The following is a 16,438-nucleotide window of genomic DNA, read 5'->3' on the forward strand; positions in this document are numbered from 1 at the left end:
ACGTAATATAGTACATTTATCATAATTTGGTTGTAATCTAGATCCTCTATGAGGCTGTGGATTTAAAAGAAAACATGAATCATCAGCGTACAATGACACCTTTGTTTTAAAACCCTGGATTAAAAGGGACTTCCTTTTTAAATGCATTTATACAGGGGCGTCAAATTTATTCCATGGAGGGCCTAGTGTCAGCTGGTTTTGTTAATTTCCTTTCAATTAAGACCTAGACAACCAGGTGAGGGGCGTTCCATACTAATTAGTGACCTTAATTCAATCAATCAAGTACAAAGGAGGAGCGAAAACCCGCAGACACTCGGCAGAATAAATTTGACAAGTGCATTTATAGATGATATAAAGCCACTTTCAGATCCACTAATGGGTTGGGTGTTATGATAACAATATCAGTTTATATACCAAATATGTATTAAATGTATTGCAGTCATATCCCACACTGTTCAGTTTTGTTTCTGTTTCCAATGAACTTGCAAATGTTTCTTCAATTGTGGCAATTTGGGAGTTGTACTATCACAGTTGCCTTGCCTTGGACCCGTGAAAGCTATCAGAATACTCAGGAACCAATTAGCCTCTTGAGACATTGAAATGAGCAAGAAAATAATTTACTCAAACCCCAAATATGCATGGAGAAAAGCACACGTGCTTGAAGAATGACATACTGACTGACTGGCTACTTACCGCAAGCGGGCTACACCAGTGAAAAATTGACGTCACTCACATCTCCCTGACCTGCGTATTGGATAGGTAACGTTAGCTATCTAACTTAGCCACTGTGCTTTCAGCAATTCCCCCTACTAGTTAAGTTAGTATTAGTAATGATAGTCCGTAGCTAATGTTTTATGTAACGAAGTCGTTCGAAACTCAATGGTTTTAGATGCACCGTAGGTGGGTACAATTGCGTACTGTAACGTTAACGTTACTTGCCTAGGCTAATTTGGTGTTCTGTTTTTCGCTAGCAACAAAACAAACATTAGCCCGGTTACATCCTATGCAAAACGCTAACGTTGATAGCTACGTGGCAAAAGTGGTACATGCGCTGGTGGCCAAATGTCACCATGTTGTATTGGTTGGTTTCAGTAATAATGACCGCATATCTTGTAACTCAAGTGTTTATTTTCTTTTACCAAGACCATGTGCAGGTGGGACAATGTTGGTGAGGGTCCGAAGCCAACACTTCCGGTCTTCAGTGGCCCATTGGATTTCCATCCAGTGAACTAGTAAGACAGTTCACGTCATGGAAAGGTAGGCTCTGCCGACTGATTAGAAGACCAATACATGTTTTGGCAAAGTTTAGCAACTCACATCTTGCTCAACCTTTTAATTACTATATCGCTATTATATAGACAAGTCAGTGTATTTAACCATACTGAGGTTTCTCTTCTTACAGGATCAACTTATCATGCCTCCCAGCCTCCTGGCACTTCAGCCTGTCGTCCCTGGTTCTACCCAGTGTGCCACTACCTTCATTCAGGCAGCTGTTCTTCTTTGGTCTGCTGGTGGGACTGCTAGGACTGATTTACCTGTTGCTGGTAACAGGAAAGGGCCAGGACAGCTGGAACAGAAAAGACAACTATTTCCACAGGTGAGACACTTGTATCACATTAGAAGATATACATTTGTCCCCCAGTTGTTTGTAGAGGACACATGCAGTGTATGCCTTTTATTTATCTTTATGTATTCCTGTAAAAACTTAAAGTACATTTTTGCCTGAATTTGGCCTAAAATGTTCAACTTTTCACTAAGACACTTGGCGAGGGTCACAGATGTGGAGGCCACAGACACTAGCAATCACAACCTTAACTATGGTCTGGTGGTGGACTGCGGCAGCAGTGGCTCCAGGGTGTTTGTGTACTGTTGGCCCAGGCACAATGGTAATCCCCATGACCTGCTTGACATCTGACAGATGAGAGATCAGCACAGGAAGCCAGTGGTCATGAAGATCATACCAGGTGAGGCATACCTGGTTGCTGATGACTGGTGTGCTGCTGGGAATAGCCACATGCACACATTATCACTGTTCTTTCATAATGTAGAAGACATTGGCTTCTAGTTGACATTGGGCTCCTGAGTGGAGCAGCGGTCTAAGGCAGTGCATCTCAGTGCAAAAGGCGACACTTCAGTCCCTGTTTTGAATCCAGGCTGAATCGCATTTGGACATGATTGGGAGTCCTATAGGGCGGCGCACAATTAGCCCAGCGTCATCCGGGTTTGGCCGGGTAGGCTGTCATTGTAAATAAGAATTTGTTCTTAACTGACTTGCCTAGTTAAATTCAATAAAAAAAACATGTTTTTAAAAATAGTTTAAAGAACTCATCCATTCCATCCAAGAAAGACTGAGCCATGGTCATGACATTCTGGTGTTTTTTTTTAAGGTATCTCGGCTCTAGCAAAAACACCAGAGAAGGCCAGTGATTACATCCACCCCCTGCTGAGCTTTGCTGCCCGGCACATTCCTAAACACAAGCACCAGGAGACCCCTCTGTACATATTTTGCACAGCTGGAATGAGGGTGCTGCCTGACGGGTACAGTTACCCACCACACCTGAGAGTATTTCTCATCTTGAGATGGAAGTTGTAAAGTCTTTTTTTTTTTTTTACACCACTATGACCATGCTGAAATTGGCTTGTATACTTTTTTTCAGTCAACAGGAGGCACTTCTTGAGGATCTAAGGACTGACGTCCCTGTCCGTTTCAACTTCTTCTTCTCTGATTCCCATGTGGAGGTCATTTCTGGCAAGCAGGAAGGTGAGCTAACCTGTTTTATAGAAGCTGGCAAGCTAAACACTGACCATTCTGATGGAGAATATCATCATGCTCAGTGTTGAAAATTTGTAACATAACAGTAAAAATTCTGGAATATGTGACCGGGCTCTACAGTGTGACCATTTTACTCTCATATGCGGCTAAATATTTTGCTGTGTGACCTAGAATTGTAATTTAGGAGCACCAGTGCGTCTAGAAAAATGTAAGAATTCTAGCTTTATTAGCTCAAATATTTTTCATTGTTTGTGTACACCTACATTTTTCAACTGAGGGGTACACATGCTCCTTGTAAATATGATATATTTTTTTAAAGTCAGCGTAGAGCCCTGTATGAATTGTCCTTTCTTGTGTTTGGACAGGTGTGTATGCATGGATTGGAATCAACTTTGTCCTTGGAAAGTTTAATCATGTGGATAGTGGTAAGTATCTAAAGAACTTTCCTTAAGAGACCTGCATATATTCACGTTGAAGACTGTAATTTCCTCTTTCCCTTGTTTTACTTACCTCTGACACTCCTCTGTCTCCCTTTCCCTTCTTCAATGGGACCTTCTGCTCTTCTATCCTTCCTATAGAGAGGGATGCAGTAGTAGAGGTGCAGGTCCCAGGAGGTGACCAGCAGGAGGCGCTGGTGAGGACACGGACCGCCGGTGTTCTGGACATGGGTGGCGTCTCCACACAGATAGCGTACGAAGTGCCCAAAACTGTAAGCTTTGCTTCTCCACAACAGGTTATTATAAACAACAATTTAGCTTTTTTGTGCTCTCTTTTTTGGGTTTTGTCACTCACCCATTTTCTCTTCAGCCCCACCACTCATTCCCTGGTTAAACCTGTAAACATCATGTTTGTCCTCTGGAGATGAAGTCCTCTCCATTCCGAGTGGACTATTGGAGGTCTGCTGTAAAGATAAGCCTGCTGCATGGCTTCATAACCGGATTTGTGCTTTAGCATTAGAATACTAGCCACAATGTGTTACTTTGAAACTGGAATGAAGATCAAAGATAATGCATGAGAGCCAGCATGCAAAACATCTATGACCGGTTTATGTCTATGGTTTTTAATTTACTCTGACAATTTGCATGCTTACCTTCTCTTCTCATTGTTTTTGCTCTCCACTGAACGTAATTCACCTGGAGCTTTTGCTATATGCGGAACTGTCTTGGTCCAAGTTTCTTTAAGTAAATGGTTTTTAAAGTGCATTCTGAAAGTGTTCAGACCCCTTAAATTTTCCCACATTTTATGTTAGTCTTATTCTAAAATGGATTAAATTGTTTTTTTCCCTCATCAATCTACACACAATACCCCATAATGACAAAGCAAAAACAGGTTTAGACATTTTAGCAAATGTTTTAAATAAACTGATACCACATTTACCTAAGTAATTCAGACACTTTACTCAGTACTTTGTTGAAGCACATTTAGGAGCGACTACAGCCTCGAGTCTTCATGGGTATGACGCTACAGGCTTTGCACACCTGTATTTGGGGAGTTTCTCCCATTCTTCTCTGCAGATTCTCTCAAGCTCAGTCAGGTTGGATGGGGAGCGATGCTGCACAGCTATTTTCAGGTCTCTCCAGAGATGTTCGATCGGCTTCAAGTCCTGGCTCTCGCTAGGCCATTCAAGGACAGTCAGAGACTTGTCCTAAAGCCACTCCTGCATTGTCTTGGCTGTGTGCTTAGGATTGTTGTCCTGTTGGAAGGTGAACCTTCATCCCAGTCTGAGATCCTGAGTGATCTGGAACAGGTTTTTATCCAGGATCTCTTTGTACTTTACTCTGTTCATCATTCACTTGATCCTGACTAAGCTCTCAGTCCCTGCCGCTGAAAATATCCCCAAGCATGATGCTGCCACCACCTTTCTTCACCGTAGGGGATGGTGCCAGGTTTCCTCCAGACATGATGCTTGGCATTCAGGCCAAAAAGTTCAATCTTGGTTTCATCACACCAGAGAATCTTGTTTCTCATGGTCTGAGAGTCCTTTAGGTGCCTTTTGGCAAACTCCAAGTGGGTTGTCATCTGCCTTTTACTGAATAGTTGATTAATTCTGTCCACTCTACCATAAAGGCCTGATTGGTGGAGTGCTGCAGAGATGGTTGTCCTTCTGGAAGTTTCTCCCATCTACACAGAGGAACTCTGGAGCTCTGTCAGAGTAACCATTGGTTACTGATTGCTCCTGATTGCTCAGTTTGGCCTGGGCTGCCAGCTCTAGGAAGCGTCTTGGTGCTTCTCAACTTCCATTTTAAGAATAGTGGAGGCCACTGTCTTCTTGGGGACCTTCAATGCTGTAGAAATGTTTTGTGACCCTTACCCAGACCTGTGCCTCGTTACAATCCTGTCTCGGAGCTCAATGGACAATTCTTTCAACCTCGATTACAAAGTCAAGGGGTCTGAATAGTTTTCGAATGCACTGTATATATGTAGCATTATTCAATGTTTGATATTAGTGTAGACTTAGTCTTAGATAATAGAGAACCATTTCCTGTCTGATATTGAATGTTATTATATTTTGTAGGAGGAAGTGGCCAAAAATTTGCTTGCAGAGTTCCACCTGGGTTGCGATGTCCACCGGACAGAGCATGTCTACCGGGTCTATGTGTCCACCTTCCTGGGCTTTGGAGGAAATGCTGCTCGACAAAGATACGAGGAGAGGATTGTCATGAACACTCTCACTAAAAACAAGTAAGAACCTTCAACACTTGCTTATTATGAGACTGATAAAGAGTGTACTAGTTTTGACATTGTTCAGTGCTGCTGTTGCTTGTCTTTATGGAGAGCTCATTTGAGTTGGTTTGTCCAGGCTCCTGGGTCAGCATGTAGGTGAGACAGGAGAGTCCCCCCTCCTGGACCCATGTCTACCCTCAGACCTGCAGGATGAGGTGGGGCCAGTCACACAGAAACTCCACCTGCTTGGCACTGGGGATTTTGATCACTGTAGACAGCTGCTTCAGCCCTTCCTCAACCACACCAATGAGACTCACTCCTCCCTCAATGGCATCTACCAGCCTCCCATTGACTACCCCAACAGCCAGTTCTATGGGTTCTCTGAGTTCTACTACTGCACAGAGGATGTGTTGCGCATGGGCGGGGATTTTAACTCCTCAAAGTATGCCAGTGCTGCCAAGGTGTGCCCATACCACAGCAAAGCAGCATCTCTTCAATGTAGATGGCAGTCCTCTAACTGCATGTAAAATGCATATATTTCACCAAAGATTAGGATAATTGCAGTTAGTGTGGCTGTGTTTACCAATTACTTTGCGCTTCATCTGCAGAGTTACTGCGCCACCCAGTGGAGAACTCTGAAAGAGCGATTTGACTCAGGCTTGTATGCCTCTCACGCTGATGTTCACAGGCTCAAGTAAGTCCCACCACTGGCTCTGGCTATTTTAGTAAGACTTGAGTCCAGTAATGGTAAATGGTTGTCAAGGAGAGTTCATGTTAAAATGTATGTATTGTGTGCAGGTACCAGTGTTTTAAATCAGCCTGGATGTATGAGGTATTCCACACAGGCTTCTCCTTCCCTACGGACTACAAAAACCTGAGGACTGCCCTTTTGGTCTATGATAAAGAGGTACAATGGACTCTTGGAGCCATCCTTTACAGAACCCGTTTTTTGCCTTTGAGGTAAGAGAACTCTTGCTCTGTCACACTTTATTATGCTTGTACGTTGTGATAGCCAATATATTTTAGCTGATTAGGTTATGGAGACGTTGAAAAATAGTTAATGTCCTTCACTCACACTTACCTTCCTCTCCAAGGGATATTCAGCAGGAGAGCCTGAAAGGAGTCTACTCCCACTGGCGTCACAGGTTCTCCTTTGTCAACAACCACTACTTGTTCTTGGCCTGCTTCCTGGTTGTCCTCCTATCCATCCTGCTCTACTTGCTGCGCCTCCGACGTATCCACAGCTGTACCACGCAACGCTGCACCCCCTCTACTGTTGAGTGGCTAGAGGAGGGTCTCCGATCCCACCCGCTCCCTATCACCCTGTAGACTTCACATCTGGCACTCCAAAATCAGCCTTTTCTTTCCCAGCTGGAATCCATTTGCCTGCACCTTTATGTTAAGGTCTTCATTTCTTAGCTGGAAATGACAAAGACTAGAACTTAGATTGATTTTGAATGAGTCCAATGAACAGAGACATCAGACAGCATTGGGATGAACTGGTGTGGGAGATATTGCATGTTGAGTTTGCACCATCCATGAAATCCTTTGTGAATGTGTTTATGATATCAAAATATCAGCCTTTTTTATGTTTCTGGAAATGTGAACGAGGTACAAAGAGCGTAACTATCCTTGCCTGAAGTTTGAGAGGTCCCATCCGTACTTGGTCCAGTTAGGCAGGCTTGTTCAAGCTTCCTGTAAGGTTCCAATGGCAGCTGCCTTACAACTTACCCTAATTAGTCATTCCTAAAACGGCATATTGTGAAAGAACGCCCCTAAACTGCTGTTTTTTCCAATATAGGAGCACATCATTGAATGAACGTGACAAGACAATAGTAGGGGTATGAGGACGATGATGAAACAGTTACTGTTTTACAGTACATATTTATAGATTCACGGTTCTTGAGTAGAGTTTCACCTATCTGTCACATTATCCTGATGCAATTTAATTTCAGTGTCATTGTTTCTAGCGTCTCTGTTTGCATTTTGGGTGTATGATCAGTGAATGTTTATTGGTTGTGGGGAGGAATGTTGTGTGCACCTCTGTTCACCCTCAAAGTTTATTGCTCTGACGGGCACCTGTCATACTTTGATTTACAGCTTATTTTTTACTTAGACTGCTGCGCCACAGAAGAAACTAAGGCTATACATCTCAGTGCAAGAGGCGTCACAATAGTACCTTGTTCGAATTCAGGCTGTATCACATTCGGCTGTGATTGGGCGGCACACAACTGGCCCAGCGATGTCCGGGTTTGGCCTGAGTAGGCCATCATGGTAAATAAGAATTTGTTCTTAACTGACTTGCCTAGTTAAATAAAAAATATGCAGTTAAACTACTTACAGCTCTTCAGAAACCACTGTTCTAAGTTTGTTTTGATCTATTGTAGTAGACTTTTGTTACACTAGGTCCTTTTTTCCCTCACTTTCCTCCAACCCTATTGCAGAACAGGTAGCGTTTATCGAAGCTGCAATGGCGCAATATTTATTCATGTATTATCACTGGAGAGATGCTCCAGTCCACATCAGCTGAATTCACATCGAGGGCTCAGAGCTACAGTAGAGTAAAACTTTGCTGTCTCCTCAGTTCAATGAAGTGACAGGGTGAAGATAATTTAATTTGGGAATCCCTTCATATACTGTCAAACTCACTGGGCTTTGTTTTTAGAAGTTGTTATTTCACTGCTGTGAAGGGGATAGTTTATCAAAGCACATAACACATTTCACCCCATGCTTCCTGAAGCATCTCCCACAAGTTGGATTGGGTTGAGGAGCACTTCTTATTTACCATACGGTCAAGCTGCTCCCACAACGGATTAATAGGGTTGAGATCCGGGGACTGTGCTGGCCACTCCATTATAGACAGAATACCAGCTGATTGCTTCTTCCCTAAATGGTTCTTGCATAGTTTGGAGCTGTGCTTTGGGTCGTTGTCCTGTTGTAGGAGGAAATTGGCTCCAATTAAGCGCCGTCCACAGGGTATGGCATCGTGTTGCAAAATGGAGTGATAGCCTTTCTTCATGATCCCTTTTACTCTGTACAAATCTCCCAATTTACCACCAAAGCACACCCAGACCATCACATTGCCTCCACCATGCTTGACAGATGGCATCAATTAATTTTTTTCTGCATCTCACGAATGTTCTTTGTGATCCGAACACCTCAAACTTAGATTTGTCTGTCCATAACACTTTTTTTCCAATCTTCCTCTGTCCAGTGTGTGTTCTTTTGACCATCTTAATATTTTCTTTGCAACTCTGCTTAGAAGGCCAGCATCCCGGAGTCGCCTCTTCATTGTTTACGTTGAAATTGGTGTTTTGCGGGTACTATTTAATGAAGCTGCCAGTTGAGGACTTGTGAGGCGTCTGCTTCTCAAACTACACACTCTAATGTACTTGTCCTCTTGCTCAGTTGTGCACCGGGGCCTCCCACTCCTCTTTCTATTCTGGTTACAGCCAGTTTGCGCTGTTCTGTGAAGAGAGTAGTACACAGCGTTGTACGAAATCTTCAGTTTCTTGACAATTTCTCGCATGGAATAGCCTTAATTTCCCAGAACAAGAATAGACTGACGAGTTTCAGAAGAAAGTGCTTTGTTTCTGGCCATTTTGAGCCTGTAATCGAACCCACAAATGCTGATGCTCCAGATACTCAATTAGTCTAAAGAAGGCCAGTTTTATTGCTGCTTTAATCAGAACAGTTTTCAGCTGTGCTAACATAATTGCAAAGGGGTTTTCTAATGATCAGTTAGCCTTTTTAAAATTATAAACTTGGATTAGCTAACACAATGTGCCACTGGAACACAGGAGTGATGGTTGCTGATAATGGGCCTCTACGCCTATGTAGATATTCCATAAAAAATCTGCCGCTTCCAGCTACAATTGTCAATGTTGTAAATGACTGTCTACACTGTATTTCTGATCAATTTGATGTTATTTTAATGGACAAAAAAATAGAAATGTCTTTGATTTTGAAAGAAAAGCTAAGTGACCCCAAAGTTTGGACACAACTACTCATTCCAGGGTTTCTTTATTTTACTATTTTCTACATTTGTATGAAATAACACATGGAATCATGTGGTAACCCAAAAAGTGATAAACACTTCAAATATTCTTCAAATAGCCACCCTTTGCCCTGATGACAGCTTTGCACACTCTGCATTCTCTCAACCAGCTTCAACTGGAATGCTTTTCCAACAGTCTTGAAGAAGTTCCCACATGCTGAGCACTTGTTGGCTGTTTTTCCTTCACTCTGCTGTCCAACTTATCCCAAACCAACTCAATTGGGTTGAGGTTGGGTGATTGTGGAGGCCAGGTCATCTGATGCACCACTCCATCACTCTCCGTCTTGGTCAAATAGCCCTTACACAGCGTGGAGGTGTGTTGGGTCATTGTCCTGTTGAAAAACAAATGATAGTCCCACTAAGCGCAAACCACATGGGATGGCGTATCGCTGCAGAATGCTGTGGTAGCCATGCTGCTTAAGTGTGCCTTGAATTCTAAATAAATCACTGACATTGTCACCAGCAAAGCACCATCACACCTCCTCCATGCATCAAGGTGGGAACCACACATGCAGAGATCATCCATTCACCTACTCTGCGTCTCATAAAGACACAGCGGTTGGAACCAGAAATCTAACATTTGGACTCATCAGACCAAAGGACAGGTTTCCACCGATCTAATGTTACTTGCTCGTGTTTCTTGGCCCAAGCAAGTCTCTTCTTCTTATTGGTATCCTTCAGTAGTGATTTATTTGCAGCAATTCGAATATGAAGGCCTGATTCTAGCAGTCTCCTCTGAACAGTTGATGTTGCGATGTCTGTTACTTGAACTCTGAAGCATTTATTTGGGCTGCAATTTCTGAGGCTGGTAACTAATGAATGTATCCTCTGCGGCAGAGATAACTCTGGGTCTTCCTTTCCTGTGGCAGTCCTCCTGAGAGCCAGTTTCATCGTAGCACTTGATGGTTTTTGCGACTGCACTTGAAGAAACTTTCAAAGTTCTTGAAATGTTCTGTATTGACTGACCTTCATGTCTTAAAGTAATGATGGACTGGTGTTTCTCTTTGCTTATTTGAGCTGTTCTTGTCATAATATGGACTTGGTCTTTTACCAAATATGGTAATCTTCTGTATTACCACCCCTACCTTGTCACAACACAACTGATTGGCTCAAATGCATGAAGAAGGAAAGAAATTCCACACATTAACTGTTAAGGCACACCTGTTAATTGAAATGCATTCCAGGTGACTACCTCATGAAGCTGGTAGAGAATACCAAGAGTGTGCAAAGCTGTCATCAAGGCAAGGGGTGGCTACTTTGAAGGATCTCAAATATACCATTTATTTTGATTTGTTTAACACTTTTTTGATGACTACATGATTCCATGTGTGTTATTTTCAATGTAGAAAATAGTAAAACATTAAGAAAGACCTTTGAATGAGTAGGTGTGTCAACTTTTGACTGGTACAGTATGTATGTGTGTGTATATATATATATATATATGGGTGTACAGAGATCAATGTACGGTTTGCGCAGGAAACAAATGTTATCAACAATCCATTTGTTGAATAATAAAAATATACAATCAAATGCAATCTGCATGGGATGAGCAGGAGTGTAGCACAAGGATATCAATCAAGACTACTAAACTGCAGACAGCTACTAATGACCCCCTCAACCAAGCACAAGTTGCCCATTAGAGGCCATGTTGTTGTAGCCGGCCTGTCTGAGTGTCTGGGTGGCCTGGTTTGAGACACTGCACTGTGGGGGTTTGTTTTCACTCCTCTCCCCTGTGTTACATTTCAGGTCTGCCCCAGCTGGTGATGGATGAGTCTGAAGAGGAGTTAGGTTAAGCCAGGTTGGCCATTTAGGATGGGTAATGTAAACACTGGATTGAACAGATTATATGCAATACATTTGACAGATTTTACCATTGAATTGTCCTTGTATCTCTTTGGTCACTTGATGTTTTTGTATTGTCTTGTGATTGCAATCAAGTGTGCGATTGCTGGGCTGGAATAGATATCTGCTCACCCAGTAGATAGACCAGGGATCAGTGGAGCAAGGTTGAGTTTTTTTGTTTGCCTGAAATTATACTTTAGTAATAATAGCCTACTTGTTACTACTCAATTATCTATTAAAGCAAAAAGGCACGAGGGGGTGTGGTATATGGCCAGTATACCACGGCTAAGGGCTGTTCTTATGCACGACACAATGCAGAGGGCCTGAATACAGCCCTTAGCCGTGGTATATTGGCCATATACCACAAACCCCCAATTTCTATTATAAACTGCTTACCAACGTAATTAGAGCAGTAGAAATAAACGTTTTGTCATACCTGTGGTATACAGTCTGTATACAGTCTGCTGTCAGCCAATCAGCATTCAGGACTCGAACCACCCAGATTATGTTGTTTAGACTAAAATGTCTAATCTTTACTTACAAGTTAGGTTATTTGTACCTTGTGAAGTGTTGATTCTCTGAAGTTAAGTGTTTAATTGTTATTCAAAATGAACTAGTTTCAATTGTATTCTCAAATGAACATTTCCTTTTTGTCTATCTCCAATCTGTTTTATTTTATTGTCACTCTCTCTCAGTATATCAGCTATGTGAATCTATTTTGCCGCTTATGGCATTCATGGCCAATGCTGCCATAGGATAACAGTACAATGATGCTACTGGCCTTATGGGCATCTGTCATCTGAAGCAGATAATAGCTAACCTCACATTGTTTACATGTTAAGCTATATGTTCTTAATTTAAAATGATACCAGTAGATAATGTATTTGAGGTAAACCATATACCAGATTGTGTACATGCCTTTGAAGTGGTGACTTAAAATATTTTGTGCAAATCCAACCCTTGTAATTTAAGTACAGTATGAAAATAATGAGATGACAATTACAGGTTATATTTTATGAGGTAGATTTTATTTTAGTTCAGTCATTTTAGCAATGATTGCAGTTGTAGGTACATCCGCCACGCTGATCCTCAACACGGGCCCCTCAGGGGTGCGTGCTCAGTCCCCTCCTGTACTCCCTGTTCACTCATGACTGCACAGCCAGGCACGACTCCAACACCATCATTATGTTTGCTGATGACACAACAGTGGTAGGCCTGATCACCAACAACGATGAGACAGCCTATAGGGATGAGGTCATAGACCTGACCCTGTGGTGCAAGGACAACAACCTCTCCCTCAACATGATCAAGACAAAGGAGATGATTGTGGACTACAGGAAAAGGAGGACCGAGCACGCCCCCTCATCGACGGGGCTGTAGTGGAGCAGGTTGAGAGCTACAAGTTCCTTGGCGTTCACATCACCAACAAACTAACATGGTCCAAGCACACCAAGACAGTCGTGAAAAGGGCACGACAAAACCGATTGCCCCTCAGGAGACTGAAAAGATTTGGCATGGGTCCTCAGATCCTCAAAAGGTTTTACAGCTGCACCATTGAGAGCATCCTGACGGGTTGCATCACTGCCTGGAATGGCAACTGCTCGGCCTCCGACCGCAAGGCACTACAGAGGGTAGTGCGTACGTCCCAGTACATCACCGGGGTCAAGCTTCCTGCCATCCAGGACCTCTATACCAGGTGGTGTCAGAGGAAGGTACTAAAAATTGTCAGACTCCAGCCTCCCTAGTCATAGACTGTTCTCTCTGCTACCACACGGCAAGTGGTATCGGAGCGCCAAGTCTAGGTCCAAGAGGCTTCTAAACAGCTTCTAACCCCAAGCCATAAGACTCCTGAACAGCTAATCAAATAGCTACCCAGACTACTTGCATTGCCCCCTACCCCACCCCACATTGCTGCTACTCTCTGTTATTATCTATGCATAGTCACTTTAATAACTCTACCTACATGTACATAATTACCTCAACACTGGTGCCCCCCGCACATTGACTCTGTACCGATACCCCCACTATATAGCCCCGCTATTGTTATTTACTGTTGCTCTTCAATGATTTGTTATTCTTATCTCTTACTTTCTTTTAGGGATTTTCTTAACTGCATTGTTGGTTAACACGGAACCCAAACCGGCTGTGCGCATGCGCCATCGTGCGCTATCGTGCATACTTTTATTTTGTCCCCCTACAAACGCAATCACGACACGCAGGTTAAAATATCAAAACAAACTCTGAACCAATTACATTAATTTGGGGACAGGTTGAAAAGCAAACATGTATGGCTAGTTAGCTTGCACTTGCTAGATAATTTGTCCTATTTAGCTAGCTTGCTGTTACTAGCTAATTTGTCCTGGAATATAAACATTGAGTTATTTTACCTGAAATGCACAAGGTCATCTACTCCGACAATTAATCCACACATAAAACGGTCAATCGATTCTAGTCGTCTCTCCTCCTTCCAGGCTTTTTCATCTTTGAACTTATATGGTGATTGGCATCTACACTTTCATAGTATTACCACGACAACTGGCAAATCAGTTTTTCTTTCAATCACCCACGTGAGTATAACCAATGAGGAGATGGCACGTGGGTACCTGCTTCTATAAACCAATGAGGAGATGGGAGAGGCAGGACTTGCAGCGTGATCTGCGTCAGAAATAGGAATGACTTCTATTTTAGCCCTTGGCAACGCAGACGCTCGTTGGCGCAATAATTGAATAACATGGATTTCTAAATGTATTTTGCAATGCTCGCCCACGCGACGTGTCAGGTCTGGTCAGCATGTAAGGGCTTGTAAGTAAGCATTTCACTGTAAGGTCTGCATCTGTTGTATTCGGTGCATGTGACAAATACTATTTTATTTTATTTGTTCCCATAGATGGACAGCACACGGTAGCTCTATGTATCCCTGACCCTTGATAAGCTAGACACTGGGCTATCACAGATAACCTTTTAGGTCAATAATATGCTGTTTTATTAGCATTTTGTTGTATTTATAATTGTGAGAGAAATTGAACGAGCTAGTAGCTAGCTAGTTACATTTACATTTTACATTTAAGTCATTTAGCAGACGCTCTTATCCAGAGCGACTTACAAAATTGGAAAGTTCATACATATTCATCCTGGTCCCCCCGTGGGAATTGAACCCTGGTCCCCCCGTGGGAATTGAACCCACAACCCTGGCGTTGCAAGCGCCATGCTCTACCAACTGAGCCACACGGGACCAGTTAGTTATACCTAGGTAGCTTACGATGTTAGCTGACTTTTCTCAAAACTAACCTCGTAGTGGCTAGCTAGCTAGGTACTTCTTGTCCCCCATTCTAGCCAAACACAAATATCACTTCAGAAACGTCTAAATTAAAATATTCCGTCAGCACCATAGAGTAACACTTTCAGTTCGCATTTGGTAGACTGCGACAGCAGGATAAATAAACCATTATTATAGTCGTAATTGTACCCCAATGACAATTCTATTCAATTGTGTGATTAGGAAACATCTGATTTAGGAAACTTTTTCTGAATTCAGTCAATTAACAGTACAAAACTACAAGAAAAAATGAACAGTATAGTACTACAAGAAACAGAGCCCTGCCTAACCTAAATACATGTGGTCCCTTTTGTAAACTGGGTCTCTTTCCTCCATTGGAAAAGGCTATAAGACTGTCACACTTTTTCTACTCCATGCTCTCCTATTTTAGCTAGCTACAGTATGGTCAGTAAAAAAAATGACTGAACTCCAAAATGCAAACATAATATTGACAATATTGTGTATTTTTATGCACCAGTACATAGTATGTAGATTTACATCACAATTAAAAATAAAAAAAACTGACTACAAAATTCACAGTCCATTATTTATGACAGTTTTATAACCTTAACATCAAAACAGGAAAAAAGCCTATGTCACTGATCTTACCGTGTGTTTCGCGGGATGAGCTTCCTGTTTGAAGCTTGCTATGCCCCCCTCTATAATGTCACACCAAAGAAGTGATGTGATTTTTATCATGTGGTTTCTCTGCAAGGGCTTAGTTTTGATTTTCTCTTGTCAGACCATGAAATAAACATCTCAGGATTAAGCTGTCCCCATTTATATGATGTCCCACTTTATCTGAATTCACCCTATATGTAAATCTCTAATACCTAGAATGTAAAAATCAAGGCAACAGTAAACATGTCCCCCATGAATGCAGCACATTACATGTTGTCTCCCATGCATTATTCACTCAAGTTTAGTCAAAATCGGTCCAGTGGTGTCTGAGAAAGATACATAGCCCCCCTCCAATTTCATTGTGGGGAACAATAACGTTTTAGCCCTCCACCGTGAAAATTTAAATAAGAAAGAAAGAAACGATCAGGTTATAAGGTAGGAGCTACCGAATGTAATTTTTGGTGAGTTTGGACATTACAAACGAATGTGAACAAGAGACATTGTGGAAATGCACAAATTATTGAAGCATGCTTGTTTGAAGGAAGATCAGTACTGGCTCTGAAGCACTATGTGTACACGCTGTGTCTGGATGGGAACGGGCCTGCCTGCTCTGCTCGGAGAAGATGGGGGAGAAGCAGGGAGAAAAAATGCAAGGAAATCAAAAGATAGCAGTGGCAGTTGTACAGATAACTCATCCAAAGGACTTTGACTTCTCAAACACGGCAGAAAGCTAACACACTATGATGCCCCGTCACCTTATTAATTCAGCCACTTAGAAAACTAGGAAGTTCAATTTAGGGATTGCATTAACTCAGAATTCTTTGTTTTTTACACAGGAAAAATATATATTAAATGCCTAAAATATCTTGTTGAGTTTTGTAAATGCAGATCTAAAATCCTTATTGTAATTTCTGCTCGGCATCAGACTAATTTTGTGCTTCAGTTGCACTTTTCCACTTGGATGAAGAATGTGCCCATTCAACAATTTATCAGCAGACAGCGCTCTGACTGATGTGTTAGCTACTTTTCGCCTGTACTTTTCTCTGTGTAGCCAGTCTACTTTTCTCTGGTAAAGTGCAAGATTAATTTGCACAATGTCTCTCGTTCACATTCACTAAATGTCCAAACTCACCAAAAATTGCATTCAGTAACTCATATATATATA

General features: G+C 42.2%; 1 protein-coding gene across 1 annotated transcript; it reads left to right on the forward strand.

Annotated features, from left to right (window-relative positions):
* The first annotated feature begins 759 nt into the window (after positions 1-759).
* On the forward strand, positions 760-8,273 carry LOC120063216 (ectonucleoside triphosphate diphosphohydrolase 4-like). The gene is made up of 13 exons (XM_039013442.1): positions 760-900; positions 1,144-1,257; positions 1,403-1,597; positions 1,759-1,964; positions 2,388-2,538; positions 2,658-2,761; positions 3,139-3,198; positions 3,352-3,506; positions 5,289-5,455; positions 5,574-5,898; positions 6,046-6,131; positions 6,236-6,397; positions 6,532-8,273. The coding sequence occupies exons 4-13, from the start codon at positions 1,919-1,921 to the stop codon at positions 6,764-6,766; spliced, it is 1,491 nt and encodes a 496-aa protein (XP_038869370.1). The 5' UTR covers positions 760-900; positions 1,144-1,257; positions 1,403-1,597; positions 1,759-1,918; the 3' UTR covers positions 6,767-8,273.
* Positions 8,274-16,438: the final 8,165 nt, after the last annotated feature.

This window comes from Salvelinus namaycush, chromosome 18, assembly GCF_016432855.1.
Source record: "Salvelinus namaycush isolate Seneca chromosome 18, SaNama_1.0, whole genome shotgun sequence".
Lineage (NCBI taxonomy): Eukaryota > Metazoa > Chordata > Actinopteri > Salmoniformes > Salmonidae > Salvelinus > Salvelinus namaycush.

What these genes read in the sequence shown, in the direction of transcription:
- LOC120063216 (XM_039013442.1), top strand. Translation starts at nt 1,919, where the DNA reads ATGAGAGATCAGCACAGGAAGCCAGTGGTCATGAAGATCATACCAG. An exon ending in GGTCATGAAGATCATACCAG is followed by an intron (nt 1,965 to 2,387) that starts GTGAGGCATACC and finishes TTTTTTTTTAAG; the next exon opens with GTATCTCGGCTCTAGCAAAA. An exon ending in AGTATGCCAGTGCTGCCAAG is followed by an intron (nt 5,899 to 6,045) that starts GTGTGCCCATAC and finishes CTTCATCTGCAG; the next exon opens with AGTTACTGCGCCACCCAGTG.